The sequence below is a fragment of the Typopeltis vanoorti genome, chromosome 16 (genome assembly GCF_054136105.1).
Source record: "Typopeltis vanoorti isolate ZY-2024b chromosome 16, IOZ_Tvanoo_1.0, whole genome shotgun sequence".
Taxonomy (NCBI): domain Eukaryota; kingdom Metazoa; phylum Arthropoda; class Arachnida; order Uropygi; family Thelyphonidae; genus Typopeltis; species Typopeltis vanoorti.
This window is the reverse complement of record NC_143564.1, coordinates 57,097,582-57,119,707: the sequence shown is the minus strand read 5'-3', so window position 1 is coordinate 57,119,707 and position 22,126 is coordinate 57,097,582. Positions and strand designations below refer to the sequence as shown.

At 34.7% G+C, this 22,126-nt stretch overlaps 1 protein-coding gene across 1 annotated transcript in view; it reads left to right on the top strand.

Annotated features, from left to right (window-relative positions):
- Positions 1-3,968: 3,968 nt before the first annotated feature.
- Positions 3,969-22,126, top strand: part of LOC150098037 (box C/D snoRNA protein 1) — a 97,399-nt gene continuing 79,241 nt past the window's right edge. Inside the window, exons 1-2 of the mRNA XM_090406334.1 lie at positions 3,969-4,318; positions 15,445-15,617. Coding sequence (XP_090262460.1) covers positions 4,287-4,318; positions 15,445-15,617 — 205 coding nt within the window. The 5' untranslated portion in view covers positions 3,969-4,286. The remainder of the gene's footprint in view (positions 4,319-15,444; positions 15,618-22,126) is intronic.

Below are 22,126 nucleotides of genomic sequence, written 5' to 3'. Positions count from 1 at the left end.
ATCATATCCTGTACACCCCTTGAGGGTACATGGCAGGAATTTGATGATGATGATGATGATGATAATAATAATTATGAATGAAAACATATTTATATGTTTATTACTGATGTCTATTTATTTACCAAAGGGAAAAAGCACAGTGATTTTTTAATGCTAACTTTTGATATCATTTGTTTGTACGCTATCGTGTCCATTATTAAATGCTGAGCTCACTGTTATTTAGTGATTTTCAAAGCAGTAGGGAGTGAATACCTCTGACAACTGATGCCAGGTCGTGGTCTTAAGCCCTTCTTCTATTCTCATAACTAGGCGGTTTGTGCTGTTCTGGCTTCAAAACTGATTCTTCCATTATATCTTCGGTAAAAGAGTAAGGTAAAAGCAGCACTTCTCTTGATAATTTTCCTTCTGTGATTTATTTATTTATTTTGCCTTGTCTGTTCTTCGTTCTCTGTATTTCGCTATTTTACTATTTAGGGAATATACATTGTACTATTTTCTAATATCTTCATTTCGGATATGATCTAATTTTATAGAACCTTTTACTGATCTAAGGAATTTCATTTCTGTAGTTTATATTTTATTTTATTTCAATTTTTTGTTTGTTTGCTTAGGATCAATATTTTTGATCTATTCATTAATGTATGTATGCAAAGTACTTTCTCGATGTCATTTGTTTCTTTCCTGGTTTTCGCTTTGGTTAAAATAAAACTTATTTTTCTCCATATGCATAGAATTTTTTTTTTACTTTTTTTGTCGATATCACTTTAATTATTGAATTTAGTGTTGCACCCTAAATATTTCAACTGTGGCACTTATTGAAGTGCACAGTTATCAACCACTGTTATTGTTAATCATCGTCAGTTGTAGTAGTATCATCATCACCAGACCTCTATGGAGTGAAAACACTCATTGAGGGTGGTAATACTCGTACAAACACACACGTGATGTCATCTATATATATGTTAAATAAAGATATGATAATCCTCAACTCTACCATTCATATGGATGTTTAAAATAGTGCGAATGATATAGTCACATTTTCTAGCACGTGTGGTTAGAATCCAGAATGGAAAGGAAATCCAGTTTGGCTTTTAAAAACCTGAAAAAAGTACGGAAGAAAAATGTTCTTCTAGTCGCCGAATGAAGTAGTCTCCTCATTCTATGCAGAAAATGTCACCTTTTTTTTCCCTCTCCCTTCTTCTCATGTATAGAAAATCTCTAGTAACTTATTGTACATATTTCTATCATACACTTTGTTTCGGTTATCACTAAACTCTATAACTAGTGCAATCCTGCAATCTATCATCAGAGGGAACATTTATTAAATCCATCACTACCTCTTTTTAGTTCTTTTTCTGTAGCTTCGTCATCCCTAGGAAACATAGGCAATCAGATTATCTCTGCACAGTACTCCATGTGTGGATAAAAGTCATATAATGTGGGTTAAATACATTCACATCTCTCAGTCTATGGATTAATTACATTCACATGTCTGCTTGTTTGAGTGTTCTTCAACGTCATCCATATATTTCAGCGAGCTATTTTGGCCACTTGTACTAAATGTTCTCTAAATTTCAATTATCTTTCTCCGCAATCACTATATTAGCCTCATCAGTTTCCTATAATGCAGTTCATCACTGAGAATTAAATAGCATGCAAGCTCTTGAACTCAATTTTCATATTGTAATATTAAACTAATACTTGTAAATATTGTCAGTCTAAATGGCGCTGATGTAGATGATTGGTAGTAGAGGATCGCTGTAGGGGTGGAGATGGAGAGTCGTACAATAAGTGTCCTCCCGCGATGTGTCTTCGGACTCCTTGGAGGTGTTACTAATACTACTGCTACTAATAATAATAATAAAAATCATCCTGCAGAATTTCCATATACTTTCTTAACTATTACTCTCCACTATTGCAGCATCTTCAGCAAACTGGGTCTTTTCTCATACATTCTTTATATCATTGATATACAAATTAACTCCCCTATATAATACTTTTCAAATCTGTTCATCAATCGCCCCCAACGATGTCACTAACTTCATATCTACCCTTTGCTTTAATTTATATAAAAGAGTCCCTGTTATATTCTCTTGAATGCTTTTACAAAGTTCCGTATCTTTTAGTCATTTCCTTTATCCAACTCAACTGTGACTATCATAAAAATAAATGAACTGCTGGAGTAATAACACACGATATCGCATTCCTATTCTTTCATTTATTACTGAAATCTAGTTTTAACTAGTTCCTGCAATATATTAACAACCAATTCTTAGATATTCCTGATGTAATTTGCTACCTCTCTGTTGGAATATCTTTTATGGATTAAAACTAATTTTCCCTTCTTGGCCTCCGTTTCGCCTTATGCAAGTTGCGAGTTAGATTTAAAAGCCTGGTCAGAAACACTGCCAGTTACCTTATAATAATAAAAATTATTATTCTTGTGTAACTCCAAAGAGTCCAAGTACTCATCACAATAGGCATTCCACTCCACACAAGACACTGTCTGCACTACTTAATCATCAATTTACACACAGAGATACACACGAGCGCGCAACGCTATCTATCTCCCACTTCCAACAGTATTTTTGTTAGTAAATTGTGTCAGTATCATATCTGGTTACGTGGCTGTTTTTTGCATCGAGATTCCGTGATATCTTAAGCATTTCTAAGTTTGTTTCCTCAATTTCACATCACCCCCACCCCGTTATTACACCTGTTTCTGCAGTATCCCCCGAAGATAGGTCCCTGCAAAGTAATCACTCACTAATTCATCTTCTTTGTCTCTTCTGTTGCCTCCATATCATCCACGGGCTTATCTCTTCATAGTCATTCTCCCTTTTTACTTGCTACTTTGCAAAAGTACTCTTTGCATCTTCTGCTTACTGATTACGTTTGTTCATCTGTCTCATAAATTATTTATTATCCTATTACCGTCACCTTATTTACCCTTCTTATGCTTGATATATTGTCTGATACATATTCTCTTCAGTACCCATTGGCCATCTTCCATCCTTCACTTCCAGATTCTTTTTCCATAACTTCAGTAACTCTTAAGCTTCTCAAAATCACCTGCTCTGCAGTGCGACATATGCTCCAAATATGCCACATATTTTCTTGACTGAAAATTCTACATTTGGAACTTTTCAGGTTAAGATTGCTTGATCACTCTCTCCAATCAGAGGCAATGTAGCATTTTTTATGTGGCTCCAACTCAGGAAATATTTATTTGTAAACCTATAGCACATTATGTATGTGTGTATATATATATGTACATACATAATGTGCTATATATATATATATATAAGGCCTCGCCTACTCCTATTAAGGAATAAAAAGCGTTAGTTGATATTTTTTGATATATACATGTATTGTTTTTTTTTTTTCATAGTCTGGACACCTTGCTCTAGAAACCAAACATGCAATTTTTTCAAGCCACTTCAGGCCTACAATAAATGGGACTGGTGTTCTCATATTGGACAATGAAATTCATCTCTCACGTAAAGACAGTCCCAAACAGCCATGCCCACTACGGGATTTGAACCTACAACCTGTTGGTGAAAGAGCAAATGCACTTACCACTCAGCCAACTAGACCAGCAAAGCTATCAATTTCACTTTTCCTTTATATAGTAAAGGAAAAGTGAAATTGAAGTGCATGTGTTTTCTGTGAGTTTTCAGATGAAATTTAATAATAATAAAGAAAATTAAACTAAACTAAAATAAAATAAAAATAGAAAGAGCTAAATTTGATAATTTGAATTGAATAACGAAAACTGAATGGTATCAGTACAAGACAGTTTTTTAATTTGCAACTGAGCACTTGATATTCAGAACTTAGCACAACAGCAACCGCAAAAAAAATTAAAAGTATAAATATATATAAATATATTTTAAAAATTACCATGTTTATGTCATCCTTTTGTCAAATCTTTCACAAGGATTATAATCTGTAAACTTGCTTGGTAGCAATTGTCCAATGTGGTCTGCTGTGATATTACATTTGGTGCCGATTTTCATTCTGTGTAACTTAGCGTGTTCAAAATTATAATTTCTTTTACAACAGCGAAATACAAATGGCTATTATTATTTGACTTTATTATTACTGTTCCTTTTATCTGTTCTGTGTTTAAGTATTAAGAAAGTGTGATTTCCGGGAGGGGGGGGGATGCTGTTTTAGATAACCTCTATGCCGGCGATTGTGTATCAGAAATGTGTGCCCTCTGCGAAGTGCTTATTAAATAAAATAACTGTTTAGATTATGTATGTTTCCTATAGTGGTAGTTCATGTGTTTCTTCGTTATGTCTCGTTTGGAAAGGTAAATTCTTTCGTAATTTTTTATTTAGCAGAAGGATATGTATGCATTCCCTTTGAATAAATGCGAATAGCCACAAAATTATTCCTTGTTAATATTATTATTCTATTTAATCTGTTTTACTATCATCGTATTATTTTTTTTTATTCATTTTAAGGTTTACTTATTAATTTTCGCTGCGATAATTCCATTGTTAGCCTTCATCACGGTGTTCATTCAGTATCGTATTAGTTTACTTAATTTCTACTTTTTGTTCTTGTGTTACCATCTATTTAACTGAAGTTGTGCTTCTAAAAATATTTTTCTCCCTTCATCATCCTTCCCCGTGGTTTGGGAATGACATACTGGTTGCAATTCCGAGGTAATTGACATACCATCGTTATTTTTTCATTCCAGAAATACTACTATAATGTTCTTTATAGTCAGGATTTAATGTTCACGCTAGTTGCTTAAAGTGAACGCGTTTACATACAACTTAATGTATCAAGTTCGAAAATAAATAATTTTGGACTAAATATTTGCACTACGCTGACGTATATTTGCATTATGAGACATCCCTGCATTTATAGAAAGTGGATATGAGTATGCGGTATTCAAATTTTGTGGCCCACAAAAGAGATGAGTATACACCTTAAAGATATTTTAATCATTATTATTATTATTAGAACGGGCAACTCCAAGGAGTCCTTAGACTCATCGAGGGAGGCCCGAACATCATGTCAAGAACAACTATTCAACATTCACACAGTATCTATCATACTTTGCCTTGAACTCATTTACAGTATTGGCACCCACAACAGACTAACAGCTTATTCCACTCATTCATCACTCTCCGCAAGTAAAAAAATCTACCTCTAACACCCTTGCTAACCACACTCTTTCCCAGCTTCCATGGATGGCCCCTAGTCTTCCCACCACCAGTCCTATTCTCAAAAATATCTTCTGAATTAATCTTATAGAAACTCTTCAGTAATTTGAATGCCTCAATCATATGCCCCTTTTCTGCCTATCAGCCAGTTTCTGCAACCCACAAGTCTTCAACCTGTTCTCATAAGGTTCATTCCATAGACCTGCTATCATCTTGGTCACTCGTCTCTGGATCCTCTCCACCTCCTCCCCATCAAGAAGAAACCCTGATGCCCAAATCTGGGCACAGTAGCCCACCTCTCAGGACTAACCCAGACCCGAGACTCAAACAAAATGGTCAAGGGCACTGACAATTCTTTAGCCGCTTCACGTATGACATGAGCTGGTATACCATCCAATCCTAATGTATTGACATTGAGGTTTTGTAATCACCACAATTCCCATATAAGCTGTTGGTTCCTTCATTCCTGCAATGTCACCGCCTGTGATATACTCTTGCAAAGTACTCGCTCAGTAATTCCACTATATCAACTGATTCGGTTACCTCCCTACCATCGCCATTCTTTAAAATCATTTTGCCGTATACATTTTTTCTTTTACTTGCAACATATTGAAAAAACTGTTTGGGATTCTCTTTAGCCTGCATGGCTAATTTTCTTTCATAATCTGCTTTTGCTTTTCTTACCACACTCTTTACCCTTCTGGCCTGCAGGTTACCTTTTTCCTTAAATTCCCTCCACAGTTGTTTCTTTTTTTGCAGCTCAAGCTTAACATCTATTTAACCCCTACTTGATTTACTATTTGGACTTTAGGTATACAGTCAGTCATTGCCTCCTGCAAACACTCCTTAACAGCATCCCATGCACTATCAACATCCAGCCCTTGCAGTTTTACATGCCATGGCACCAAACCAAGCAAACTCCTAAGCTTGTCATACTGACCAGCCCGGTAATTCCACATGTACCCTGTCTTAACTGAAAATTCCACACATTTAGCCACCTCCCAAGTCAAGATCCTATGATCACTCTCACCAATTGGTGGCAATGTGGTCATATTCGTTACAGCCAAATTCTCAGCACTCGGACCCCTAGTATTTTCCATTACATGCTGTCGCAGATAGTTACCCCTTAATAACTGCATAAAATCCAATTCCTTCATGTGTCCTGTCCTCCTTCCAATCAATGTTACCATAGTTGAAATCTCCCATAATAATTACCCTCCTTCCACTCATTTCTTCTATTTGCTTATGCATACTATCTCCACCATCTGTTCCATAACCTGGTCTATAGCAGCACCCAATTGTATATTTTCTTCTGCTAGCTTCGATCTCATACCAAATAGCCTCAGTGTGCTCTTTCTCTATCCAACGGTTGAACTTCTATTCTCCTTGGCTGCAGTTCATCAGCTATCATCAATAACACTCCTTCCCCCATTTTATTCTCCCTGTCCCTCCTGAACACACTATACCCCTCGCATTCAATCCCATTAGCTATATCTTCTGTCAACCATTTTTCACTAATGCCAATAACCTGTGGCCTGGAAGAGACAACTAATGCCAAAAATTCTTCCTACTTGTTCCTAATACTTCTGGTATTAATATACATGAAATGCAGAAGCCCGTTAGTCCCACCCTTATTTTGATGCCTTATGTTAATTATCCCATTCTGATTTGTTGTACTTCGTACTTGCTCATACATTAATGATACATTTATTTTTAATGGTAATCTCATTAGTACCATGAAAGGGAAATGAGATTGTTTACTTATGATTTATTAAAAAGAAAGGAGAGGGGATTCACTTGTCTAATGCTGTTTTAGGGAATAAAACCAGCATAGGATGCCACTGGAAGAAAAACTTTCAAGTATTAGGAACATGACATCAGGGCTGATCTCCTTCTGGTGAAATATCAGAAGTTGCCGAATGTTATATATTTGAATGATAGAGGACGCTTACCGAAATCATGAGGGTAAGAGTTTGTGCAGATATAAGAATTCGATTGGCTTTTTCCATAGGTGGCATTAGATATAGCCATCTGAGTGAGAAAAAAAAAAAAAAAAAAAAAAATTGGAAGCGGTATTGGATACAAGCATGCTACAGCCAATGGCTTTAGTAAGAAACTCAAACTTATGTCATGTTTAGATGGAATGAATGTCATTTAAACATGTACTTCTTGGAGAATCGGGGCTTAGATATGCGAGGAGAATATGAAGTGGAAAGAGTATTGAATGGATGGTTCATATCAGTTTGTGATGTATTCACTGCAGATGTTTGATTAGAAAAGCAGTTCAAGGAAATGAGGTACAAAAATTATGATCATTCTACTTGGCATTTTTAAAATTGCAGACAACATCCTTCAGACATCAGCAACTATATGGATCAAAACAAAACCAACGTACACAAACTCAGCATCAAAAAAGATATACTCCAATATGAACTAAACAATAGATTCAAAAAAATCTTATTATAGATGATACTGCTGATCCATCAGAAAGTAATGACAATTATTACCCAAAATCTTTTACAATGCTCACTTGAAATAGCGGTATCACAGAACAGAAATAAGACAATTTTGAAGAAACAAAACAGCTTATGAAGAAATGAAGAGAAATGAAACAAGTAAATAACCATTATCATCAAATTCCTGACAAGTACTCAATGGGTGTACAGGATATGATAGTACCAAGGCCGTCGCCAGATTAGATCGTGCTCTGAGGCAAACAATTAATTAAATATCGCCCCTGATGGATTATAAGACAAATATAAGAAAATTTCCAATTGCTATTTTGTTTTATTACAAGAGAAATATTAATGCAAAACAATTACATAATAATAATATTAATTAAATGTTTGCTCTAAGGGGATATCACACAATAAACTGTTTATAAGTTCTTCTAAATTTAAATTTATAAGCTATGTCTGCCTCTACCAATATAGTTGCTAGAGCAACCACTCTTTCTTGGGTCATTGCTGTTCGCAAATAATTTTTAATCATTTTAAGCTTGGAAAAACTTCTTTTAGCACTTGCTACGCTAACAGGAATTGTTAGCGTAGCGGCGGGACCTACCTTAATATGGCTGAGCGAGCTCCCTTATTAAGCCTCACTGTGAGGCAGACTGCCTGTATGTGACACCGTGTCAACAGTACTGGATAGTACTACATGAAGAACTTGCATCACTACTAACTTCCTATTTACAATTTTCCTCCAAATTAATCTGTTACCTGTCAAGACTCCACCATTATCAGATCTTATATTTCTGTCTTCTAAGGCACATTTTACTGTATCAATGCATTTCTTCAGCAGTGTGGCCTGTGTATACTTGTATTTATACTTCCCCCAGTTACAATCTGCAGAACATGTTTGCAAGTGTATCACACTGTGTGCCCTACTCTCTTGAAGTAACTGTTCATCAGCTATGCAAGGCATCACATATAATTACAATACCATTGCAGATCAAAGAAAAAAGCTGCTACAAAAAAAAGTTAAATGTATAAAATACCAATAATACATGAGAAAAGAAGAAAAAAACAGCTTTTGTATCCCCCTTTCTGTAGAATCTTCTTTTTGATACACTTTGTTGTATGTTCTTAGTAAAAATATAAATATCCACTACTAGTATTCATTTAATGAATCCAAGAGCTGCCATTTCTAACTAAATCTCAACTTGTAGTTGCAAAAAAACTGCTGTCTACCTCAACTCATAACTGCCCACTGCATGATTCCTATCATCACAACTATATGGTGATAGAAATCATGTATGTACAATACCACCTCTGGTTGATACCTGTGCATTTGTAAGAGCTGATAATCTGTGCCACAGAATACCAGCCCTAGAATCCCTTTTGATATTTTCTGTTGCATTCATTATCATCTCACTCCAAATTCTGATAATTATTATTAATAATAATATTATTATTTCATAACACCTCCAGTGAGGCCAAAGACTCATTGAGGGAGGGCACCTACTCTACAATTCTGTCTCCACCAATCCACCACGCACAACTACCTTCATCATCTGCACCAACGCCATCTACCACCACCACTAATATTTTCACAGACAATCGCAAACATCCATGCCCACAGCAGGATTTGAGCCTGCAGCCTTTTGGCTGAAGAGCAGATGTGCTAACCACTCGGCCAACCAGGCCGGCATAATCACTTACCTTTTTGAGTATTTATTTCTGAAGATTGGTATTCCAATATCCATAAATTAAAACTTCTCTTTTCCAGTTCTATTGATTAGAGGAAGTACCAGGATATTTACAATTACTCAATATTTTGGTAACTTCCTGCCTGTCTACCCACCTACCAGAATATCACTTATATTCTGACACCTATAAATATATTATAGGTGTCAGCTTTCCACTGATTAGGTCAGACTACCTTATTTGTGTTTCCTTTACTACAGAATAATCTTCTAGCTACTCTATCCCATCTTGTTTGATGCTACGGAGGTGCTAAATGGGATAATCTGAGATTTCTTTTCCATGTCTGATTTCCACTTGCCTGATTCATGCCAAACATATGAAATAACTGCTCTTAACAAATAAGTGAAATGGAGATTTTTTGTTCTAGCAACAACCAACTCCTTTCTGCTCAGAACCCCCTAATCAAGACAACAGACCTAACAGACTTTTGTTAGGAAGGTCTTGTTTTGGGAGTTTTTCTGATGTCTCAAGACACTCCATTACTTTGCATTATATCGTGTAACAACTTCCAAAAAAAAAAAAAAAAAAAAAAATGCTAAACAGCATTAGTGCATCATGTTTTTTTTTCAAAGCCATCATGTGCAACTTTTGCCCTTTGTACTTTCACTCCTTTCCCTTGTGTGTGTGTGTATGCATGCACGTGCACACACACAGTTGGTATTGTGATACTATCCAAAGTTATCTTATTCCCTAGTTGGTTGAAAAGATCTGGATCAAATCCCATGTAGGATGCAAAGAACTTTTATTAGGACTTTTCAGTTATTATTATTATTTCAGGCGACTCCAGAGAGTCCTTAGACTCATCGAGGGAGGCCCTAAACATCATGTCCACACAACTATGTGACATTCTCACAGTATCTATCATACCTTGCCTTGAACTCGCTCACTGTCATAGCACCCACAACAGACTCTGGCAGCTTATTCCACTCATTTACCACTCTAAAAGTAAAGAACCCAGCTCTAACACCCCTATTAACCACACGCTTGCCCAGCTTCCATAGGTGACCCCTAGTTCTCCCACCACTAGTCCTGATCTCAAAAATATCCTCTGAATTAATCCTATAGAATCTCTTTAGCAATTTGAATGTCTCAATCATATATCCTCTTTTCTGCCTATCAACTAGTTTTTGCAACCCACAAATCTTCAACCTGTTCTCATATGGTTCATTCCATAGACCTGCTATCATCTTAGTCACTCGCCTCTGGATCTTCTCCACCTCCTCCCCATCAAGAAGGAACTGAGGTGACCACATCTGGGCACAGTAGTCGAGATGAGGTCCTATCAAGGCTCGGTACAGAGGTACAATAACTTGCTTGTCTCTGCTCGTCAAGGTATTTTTCAACAACCAAGTGAGTTGATGAGGTGATTTAGCTACTTTTGCAATGTGTCCCCTAAACTTCATCTCCCTATCCACCAACACTCCCAAGTCCCTGGCCTCATCAATCTCCTGGAGTACAGTTCCACCAATGTGGTATACTGCTGCTAATCTTTTCACCCCAAAATGCATAACCTTACATTTTGTTACATTAAATTGACATCCATTTTCCGTAGCCCAGAACTCCAATCTATCCAAGTCATCCTGCAGGATTTTGACATCTTCTGCATTCACTATCGCCCTATCCAATTTTGCATCATCAGCAAACAAATGAACTGTTCCACTTAGATCCTTCCCTATATCGTTAATGAATAGATTAAGCAGCAGTGGTCCAAGAACAGAACCCTGCAGCACAACACTGGTCACAGGCCGTCTTTTGGACTCTACTCCTGAATAAACTACTCTTTGATATCTCTCCATCAACCACCCACCTATCCATCTCACCAACCCTATATCCATTCCCATATGTTGTAGTTTCCGATTAGAATTCCATGTGGTATCCTGTCAAATGCCTTTGCCAGGTCCAGCAGTATCACTGTAAACCCATTATCCTTATCCAGTTCAGCCGTCACCTTGTTATAAAACTTGAGCAAGTTACTGAATCATGATCAGTAACTGGCTAATTCACCTCAGTTGAAGGTAAATTAACCAGTCTCATATGAAGGCAACAGTTTTTCATCCCACAACCATGCCAGTTGTCTAGGACAGTGCTTCCCAAACTTATGGCTGCCAAGGCCCCGTTAGGAAAAATATTTCATGGGCCCCCATTGGAGAAAAAAATCATGATATAGACATATATTATTATATTTATTGTATTTATATTCAAGATTTTGCATTCATAATTTTTTTTGTGCTTATCAATCATCATCATCATCAAATTCCTGCAATGTACCCTCAAGGGGTGTACAGGATATGACAGTACTACATGAAAAAATTACATCATTACTAACTTCCTATCTACAATTTTCCTCCAAATCAGTCTGTTACTTGTGAAGACTCCAACATTATCAGATCTTATATTTCTATCGTCTAAGGCACTTTGTACCGTATCAATCCACCTATATCTTGGTCTTCCTCTGGGTCGTTTTCCTGCCAACCTGGCAGAGAACACTTGTTTTGCTAATCTTTCCTCTCCCATTCTATTTAAGTGACCATACCATCTGAGATTAGCTCTGCTAACGCATTCCTGGATGCTGACAATGTCAAGTTCTTTCCTAATATCCTCATTTTTAATATGATATTGCCATTGATGCCATCTGTTCACGCCTCTAATCTTTCTCAGGACTCTCATATCTGCGGTCTCTAGTCTTTGGTCAAGTGTTTTACTTCTGACCCAGCTCTCAGATCCATAAGTTAAAATTGGTTTGAACACAGTCTTGTATACAGCTAATTTAGTGTTCCGACTAATTTCTTTCTTATTCCATATGAATTTATTCAATTGACTTCCCACGATACCAGCTTTGCTGATTCTGTTGTCTATTTCTATATTTAGTTTACCATCTTCAGTAAAATGGTAAACTAAATATAGAAATAGACAACAGAATCAGCAAAGCTGGTATCGTGGGAAGTCAATTGAATAAATTATTATCAATACCTTTTTGAAATGAAACTTTTATGAATCGGCATATATTTACTAATATTCATTAAGCGCCGAAATACACAAGAAGCAAAATTTGTGAACCAACACCAATGTGTGATTTTTTTCCATTAAAATATAAAAAAAGAACAAGAAAAGAAATAATAAAAATTAAATACATTTCTTTTAAGATTAAAAAAAATCTACTTAGTCTTAAAACATTTTAAATTTGTTTTCATTATTTCACGCACCCCCCTCTCAACAAAACTTATGGGTCCCGAGGGGGCCGCTGCTCACAATTTGAGAAGCGCTGGTCTAGGAGAATGTGCAATTTACAGACAAAAATAAATTACAAAACCCTATATTGGTTTCATATAATGATACCATACTTGCTCACTGCATGCTTGTTTTGTTCAATTGTCTATTAATAGTTTGGATTTACTGATGACTAAATTGTGTTCAAAATTTGTACTTCAGAATTAATATCTATCTTATTTACAATCTTCTGTATTTATCTGACATTATTGCCAGATAAGTACAGAATAAGTACTAATGCCAAAAAAAAACAACAAAAAAACCCAGCTCATTCTAAAAGTGAGAAGCAGGCAGTGTAATAATTTGGCCATCAAATTGTTATGCAGTTCTCTCAAAAATAATGGTTGTCAACAACAGTCAGTTTCATCACCTGGAGGCCCAACAATTAATGGCATTTATTTGGATTTTGCTATTCCTGATCCATGATAGCTTTCTTAGCCAATGTTATTGCTTTGCACACAAACCATGGAAAGGTTTGGAGAATTACTTTGACGTGTCTAAGTCATTTGATCAGATCTTAGGGCCCACTTACCAAACTATCATCTTAGTCTATACCCTTTGCTACTGGATTTCCAGTTTTACTCTCTGGCTTGTTTTACATTGTAGTGGATGGCTTGATTTCTTCAGATTACTACTGCTCGAGGATCTTTTGAGCACTGTACTTTCACCTATGCTCTTCCTGTTATAAAGAACTTCATCCTGGCCTCAAGTTCATAATTTTGTTGTTGATGAGAGTATGCTCCATTTCTCTTCATTTAATATATAATATCAAACCTTATAATACTTAAACATTTCAAGATCTTCTGTAACAGTGACATAAATATTGATCTATTTGCTGTTCTCCAGTGAGGTATCAACAATTATTTTGTCAGCTCAGTACTACCAAAAGATGGTGCTGTTTTCTTTCTTGAAAACAGCACCATCTTTTGAAAACTTTCTTGAAAAGAAAGATTATACTTCACCTTCCCTCACCCATAATATTGAGATCTCTACACAATCTGTTTCTTCTCAGCCTCCAAAAAAGCTTTGTCCATTTCAGCTAGACAGTCTGATTTGTACAGTTGACCCTGTACAAAGCTCCTATTTTCCTGACTTTGAAGTGCTGTGCTCACATTTACACATGTGATGGTGTATCAAAAACATCTCTAAAAATGCTTTAGTCCCAGAAAATGACATTTGAGTTGATAGATATCTCAAATTGCTGTCCTGGTTGGCTGAGTGGTTAATGTAAGCTGTGAGTTTCTATCCTGTCATGAGCATAGATGTTCTGTGAATATCTCTCTCATGTTGAGACCATTACCCTGCCCTGCTTATTGGAGGCCTAAAGAAATAGTTCCATGTTTCTTAAGGTCTCTAGAAGCAGTGTTTCTGGATTTTCAATCCTTGACCCCTCCTCCCCCCAGTATAATAATGTACTAAAGGCTGATATCCTTTTATTGGTGAGATTCAGAAAAAAAAAAAAAAAAAAAAGCCCCTTCCCCCAAACATCCTGTTTTTTGTATTTTGAAAACTGAAGAAAACTTTTTTTTCCTCTAGGTGCATTTCTGCTGAATTAGCTCTGTCACACCTCCATTTTCCTCGATGCCTATAAAAACACAAGTACCGTTCAACATCCATTCATAGTTTACCTTCAAGCCTACCAAACCAAGTTCTCTTTCATTCCGTCTATCTCTAAAACAGTCTGTTGCAATTTTTTTTCCCTCGAGGATTACAAACTCCAGCTGTTCAAGAAACATTAGATTCCTTTCTTTTTAAACACTTGGCACTGATCTATTAAATGTTTTGCATCCTCTTGTGTGCAAGTTTAATAATATATAAATGATAAGACGAAAAAATTGCATTGATTTTTTTTTGTCAAAGCTTTAATAATTGATATCATAGCTTTAAAACAGTGAGCCTTTCAAAAATCTTATCAGTTACTATTTGACTTTATATTTTTATTCCTATTTAAGATCTTTCTGTTATGTGTCTGATTAATGTTGCAAAATTTGTACTGTTTTCAGTAGCATAGTATAATGACAATTTTTTTTTTTTAAATAAAGATGGAAAGCCAGGAAAGCATTTGACTTTCTAAGAAATTTAGAAAATATGCATTTAAGTACATTTGTATCATGAACATGTTTATCTTTTTACACCACAGAGATAATCTTGCTATTCCTAAAAGTTTTCATTTAGGAAGAGAATAAACCAGTTGTGTAAAACTGTGCAATTTGTCACTCTTATGAGATTGTAATTGCAAATATGAGACTTACTTTCCATTTAAAAGTAAACTCTTAAATGGAATAGAGTACTGTAAAGGACTTAACATATTCAGAGATTAGCAGGAATCGGTTATCCAAAGGAAAATAAATGAGGTATAAACAAGATTGTTTATGTTGAATTGTTGTTATGCTTTATTAAATTATCTTTTAAAAGCAATGAAGACAAATGCCTTCAGGAATCTTGGCAATCTTTGTTTTGGCAGTTACCTTTTGGCTTGATACATACAGGTCACTCAGTAACAAAAATGACAACTTCTTTAGAAGTTGTCATTTCTGTCCTTATTAGAATGTTTGTTTTCTAATATTTTGATGCTTAGATCAGCAATTAATATTTATATAGTAATGATATATTATATGTTACTGCACGATGCATACATTTGGTTTTTGTATGTATAGGAAGATACAGGAAGTGGTACTTTTTTATATAGTTTTCTGGTGGTGGTTTAAAAAAAAATTACACTAAATATCTCATGATATTTTCCATGAAGTAAAAAAAAAAATATATTTTTTTTATATTGCTTTCCACAGGAAGTGTAACCAGTGTGGAGCCCCATCAAAGTATTGTTGTCCAAAATGTTCACTAAGATCATGCTCACTAACATGTGTAAAATTGCATAAAAAGGCATCAGAATGTGATGGAGTGAGAGATAAAACTGTGTATGTCAGTTTAAAAGATTTCACTGAAATACATCTTTTAAGTGGTAAGATCCATTCTGTTATCAAAGTGATAGTTATCCTCATTGTCTGAATCGTTAGTATAAGATAATAGATTTTACAATTATATTTTATGATTATCATCTGAACATATATACTGAAGTTTTAATTAAATTGACATTGCCACACAAGTCTGTTTAACCCTTTTCCATTCCATCTTCATAAAACTGCAAAAAAAAATTGATTTTTTTTCTTTTCTTTTTTTTTTTAACTGGGGGGGGGGGGGGAGAATAATTGGAATCTTAGGAAGATAAATTCCTTAAAAATCCATCTGGTGCCCTTCATGTTGGAAAGCCATTATCCTCATTGCATCAAGCACAACTCATGTAACAAATTACATGTAACAAACTGGCTTAGTGCAGTTTGTTACATGTAATTATTATTATTACGGACAACTCCAAGGAGTCCTTACACTCATCGAGGGAGACCCTAACATCATGTCAAGAACAACTATTCAACATTCACATAGTATCTATCATACTTTGCCTTGAACTCATTCACAGTCATGGCACCCACAACACTCTGTAACCTACAAATCTTCAACCTGTTCTCATAAGATTCATTCCATAGACCTGCTATCATCTTGGTCACTCATCTCTGGATCCTCTCCATCAAGAAACCCTGGCACCCAAATCTGGGCACAGTAGTCTAGATGGGGTCTTATCAAGGCTCGATACAGAGGAACAATAACTTGCTTGTCTCTGCTCTTCAAAGTATTCTTCGGTAACCAAGTGATTTGATGAGCTATTCAGCCACTTTTGCATTGTGCCCCCTAAACTTCAACTCCCTATCCAATTTTATTGGATAGGGAGTTGAAGTTTAGGGGGGCTTATTTTAAATAAATTACTTAATCTTCTAAGATTAGTATTTAAAAGAGTGGACATTATATATATAAAGCTTTATTAGCAAAATAACAGCAGTGTTTTTTCCAGTTTTCCTATTAATATACCAAAGTCTACATTCCTGTAAATCGGGCATGTCAAACACACGGTCCTCATGCGGCCCGTGTGTTTGACATGCCTTGTTGAGGCCCACACCGACAAGTAATATGCAGCCTGCCAAACTTTGTAATCAGTATGGTTATTTAACTTTTGACAACATCAAATTAAATAACCATTTAAAAAATTAACATTTCCACTTAAGATTATTTTATACCCCTAACTACTCTGCAATTTTTAAAGGAAATAATGTTCTATTTGTCATTTCAAAAAATCTTGTTACACCACTGCATAAATATCGAATTTTAAAGAGCAAGTCTATGTATGCAGCTACATCTGCTGACCACAGCAATCGGAGGTTAGCCATTAACAATTTTCAAGTTGTAAGAAAGTGTAGTGTTTTCTTTATAATTAATAAAGAATTTATAAAAATAATGTCAAAACCTTCAACCAGTATGAGTAAAAAATGATTAATTGAAAAAGAACATCGTAGTTTTGAAGAAAAGTGGGAATTGCAACATTTTTGTATTCAAGGGGGAAAAAAATTATGCTTGATATTTAGACTCTATTGCAGTTTGCAAAGAATATTAAATTAATATTAAAAGGTATTATGATACAAATCATAAAGAAAACTATGAAAAATATGTTGCGAAACTTTGTGAAGATAAATTATCAGAATTAAAGTTGACACTTCAAAATCAACAAAGTGTATTTACCAAACCTATTGAAGATAATAGAGCTACAGTAAAAACTAGTTATTTCTTATCACATTTAATTGCAAGCAAGTCGAAACCATTCACTGAAGGGGAATTTATTCGTGAATGTATTATTAAAGCAGTTGAATTGAAGTGTTGTGTTCTGATCAATTAAAGAAATTTAAAAATATAAGCTTATCTCGAAATACCACTGTTAGCAGAATTGATGATATAGCCAGGAACTTAAGGAATGAATACAATTTACCATTGAAAAAAGCTAGTTTGTCTTGCAACTGATGGTGCTCCTGCCATGACTGTTAAAGGAATTTTTACAAATTTAAAAGAAAAATACAAAGAACAATGTAATAATAATTTTCAACATTTTCATTGCACTATTCATCAGCAAATACTATGCTCCAAAGTTTTAGGACATGTCCAATATTTAAATATTGGACATGTCCTAAAAAATGTCAGTGAAATTGTAAATTTATATTTATGGACATGGGCTTAATCATTGCCAATTTAGTAACTTTCTAGAAGATGTAGAAAGTGAATATAGCAATCTACCTTGTTATACAGAAATTAGATGGCTTTTCAGTCATAACGTTTTAAAGCGATTCTTCGAATTGCTGGACAAAATTACCATTTTTTTAGAATTGAAAAATTAGAAATGTGAAATATTAAAAAATTATCAATACCTGGCATTTTCAGTTGACATTACAAGTCAACTTAATCTTAAGCTACAAGGCAAACATCAAGTAGTTACCATGTTATTTGACAATATTAACATTTTTAAACAGAAATTATCACTTTGGCAAACACAAATTCAAAAAGAAAATTTATCCCATTTTGAATGTTGTCAATCATTATTACAGAAATCACCGGAATTGAAATTTTCAGAATATGCCAATCAAATTAAGTTATTAGAAAATGAATTTGAAAGAAGATTTCAAGAAATATGAAAATCAGTTTCACCTATTTATTTCTCCTCTATCGATTGATGTTGAAACTGTTGATGACAATTTACAGTTGGAATTGATTGAAATTCAGTGTGATTCCGTACTGAAACAAAAATATATGGATGTTGGAATTCCAAAGTTCTATAATTATTTATCAGTCAATCGATACCCCAATGTGTTATGTGCAATTAGGCATATTTTGTCCATGTTCGGTAGCACATATTTGTGCGAACAACTATTTTCAACTTTAAAGATATATCAAGATTAACAGACCAGCATGTGCAAGCAATATTGAAAATAACTACGGCTCAACAAATTCAACCAAATTTTGAAGATTTCATTAATGAAAAACATTGTCAAGTTTCTTCAAAAAAAATGATATGTATAATTTTATTTAAATATGTAAACTATATTTTATATGGAACCTCGGTTGTCAAACGCCTCTCATCTCAAACAAATCGGTTCCTGAACAGACAAACCAGCAGCCACATGATCCCCGGACTGAGATGTACAGCTGGAGAGCGTCACTTATGCCGCAGCCTCCTCTCAATCCAGACACCTGCTCAAATTTGCAGTGCCTTTTCTTGATTTTCTTTGTATTTTGCTGTTTTTTTTTTTTTATATAAATTATTATTAAATAAGCCACCATGGGACTGACAAAGGATAGTGATAGCAGCAAAGTGAAAAGAAAAGTTGTTAGAACTAAGAGGTGAAAAGAGAAATCTTATCCAAACATGAAAATGACGTTCCTGTCTCGGATGTTGCTATGCAGCGATACCAATGATCTGTACAAGCCTCTTTAAGGGAGCTGATGTTGCAAAAGGAGTTAAAGTTCTTACTAAATAAAGATCTCAGACGATTGAAGAAGTGGAAAAATTGTTGCTGATTTGGATAAACGAGAAACAGTTAGCTTGGGTAACCAGGCAATTTTTTTATTCGGTAGATCCACGAAGTCTTTGCCCAAAATGTGAGAAAATACTTTCAAGATAAAAATTTGCCATTAAAATGCCTTTTTGTGATGGACATTGCTCTTGTTCAACCTCCAGGCTTGGAGGACAAGTTGGTGGAGGAGTTTGATTTTATCATAGTGAAGTTCCTATCCCCTAACACGACTCCTTTAATCCAGCCCATGGACCAGCAGGTCATTTCGAACTTTAAGAAACTACACCAAAGCCCTGTTTCAAAGGTGTTTTGAAGTAATTAACACTCAGAGAATTCTGGAAAAATCACTTCAATATCCTCCATTGCTTAATATTCTGATCAACATCTAGAACAAAAATATTAAAGCGACTGATATAACCACAAGGTAGTGTGGTAAAACACAAGGTAGAACATACTAGTAGCAGAGTTATGAAGGCAACTTATATTCTTATATCCTCGTATGTTCTTTCTTGTGGTAATATCAGTTGCTTTAGCTTTAATATCATTTTTGTTCTATGTGTTTATCAGAACTTTCCAGTCCCCCCCGTATGATGTGAGCAGATGATTCTAGTTCTGTTTACTAAGGTTTTGGTGTATGCTGTGCTGCTGGGAGAGATAATGTGATTGATAGATGTATCTACTACCCATCAATATGTATAGATTTCCTATCCACACCGGTGTGCATGTACATGGTTTGGTTATATGCATATACTACAATGTAGTTAGGTTCCAGACTTAATGAACAAATGGTTACTCTCACCTGCTATAATTGTAATGTTTTCATTGAAATTTTAAAAGATCCTGAATACCAGTCATTTTTGGTTTTAGTAGGACATAATGAGGAAATTAGTCAAAAGAAAATTGTCTTCAATATTACAAAGCTGAACAGAAAGAGCAGGGGTGAGCATCTGGTCTCCATGTCACGTGGTTTCAGCAGTGATTCTTGCATACCATTAATGCAGTCTTCTTCCAGGCATGCTACCATCTACTTGCCAGCGTAGATGGTAGCGCGCTGTAAGACTCATTCTTGTTTATAATTTAAATGTAGCCAATTCTTCTCCCTGAATGAAGCCTATGATATATTGAGCAAAATATGAGTAATAAATTCTATTTAGTTTTTCTCTTAGATGTATGAAGCCATTATTTAAATATACTATTAATACTAATGTACTATAGGTTTACATCTTTTCTGGATGGCTCATTCAGTTTCAGTAATGTTCTTTTGGTTGTAATGATCTGTGGTAATGAAACCAACTTCATGGCTGGGACTTTCAAAGAAAGAGGGGGGGGGAAGAAGGAAGGCTTAAGTACTTCAGAAAAATTAATGTTGTATTATATAATTGTTATCCATGCATATAGTTCAGTAACAATAAGAGTACATTTACTCTTGAACAAATAAAATATTTATAGGTATTATTATTTCTGGAAAATTTTCCACGTTACTCCTCTAAATTAATATTAATTTTTATGGCTATTTTGCCTATTTTTTTAGGAGTATCCCTTGTATGGCATTATTGGCTTTTTACTCAATTTTTAAGGCATTACTGATGTTTTAAAGATAGATACATGGAGAATATAATGAAGGAATAATTTTGGATATAACTTTGTAGGATGTTCGTAGTTGTCTTCTTTTGGAGTAGCATCAGGCATATAGCAATAAGCATTTATATACTACTACTGAAGTATGACTGAAAGTAAAGGGGAATGTGGAGATAGAAAGATGTGGGAGAATTGAAGATAAGACAAAGTATATGAATTTAAAACCCAGGTTTCAAGAGTGGGTTGTGAATTATTTGGGAAGGTGAAAGAATTTTTTTGGGAAGGATGGAATATGATGAAACAAGATTAGGGGTGGGAGTAACAGGGTGTCGAAATGGCTTGCACTCTGTTACTCCCACCCCTAATCTTGTTTCATCATATTCTATCCTTCTCTTTTCCCCAAAAAAAAATTCTATCTTTCACCTTCCCAAATAATTCACAGCCCATTCTTGAAACCTGGGTTTTAAATTCATATACTTTTTGTCTTATCTACAATTCTCCAAAATCTGTCTCCACATTTCCACTCTTACCCCTTCCTTTCAGTCATGTTTCAGCACTAGTAGTATATAAATGTTTATTGCTATATGCATGATGCTATTCCAAAGGAAGACAACCAGGAATATCCTGCAAAGTTATATTCAAAATTATTCCTTCATTTATATTCTCCATATGTATCTGTCTTTAAAACATCAATAATGCCCTAAAAATTGAATAAAAATCTAATGACATCATAAAAGGGGATACTCCTAAACTAAAATAGGCAAAATTGCCATAAAAATTATAGAATATTTATGTAAAAAATTTAAATCGGAACATGATTTAGTTATGACGAGAGAACAAAGCCTAAGTAGAAAACATTACACCAATAAGCAGAAAAACAAAATTTTCAGTAAATAGATTCTATATTTATTGAAAATTGTCAGTGAGACACTTCTTTGTATGTATCATTGACAATTTTCAGTGTAGATTTATGGTGAAAAGAGAACAGAATAATGAAAAACTCCATCTGTAATGCCATTAGTCTGAAGCAAAAAAAAAAAAAAAAAAAAAAAACTTTCTTTTCCACAGGCAAATTAACTATAATAGTCAGGTATTTAAGATTACTTCCCCAAACTGGGATGACACAGTTCTTATTTAATTTCAACTGCTAAGTATTTCACAGTTCACTTTATATTTCCGTTAACAATTTTTTTTGTAACACTTAAGTGTTTTTTGCTGGACCCTGTACCATGAAGATGGTGATTTGCACGATCAGATTTGTTAGATTCTCAGAAGGGACAAAAAAAAACTTCATGCTTGCCCTTCTAACTATATATCATAGCTTTGCTTCACTGAAGTTTGGAGCATATTATATCCACCTCCATGTGTCATGGTTAAAACTCCGATCTTATTTCCATTATAATAAACTACTGGCCATATATCTCCATTATCCTCAGTATATTCT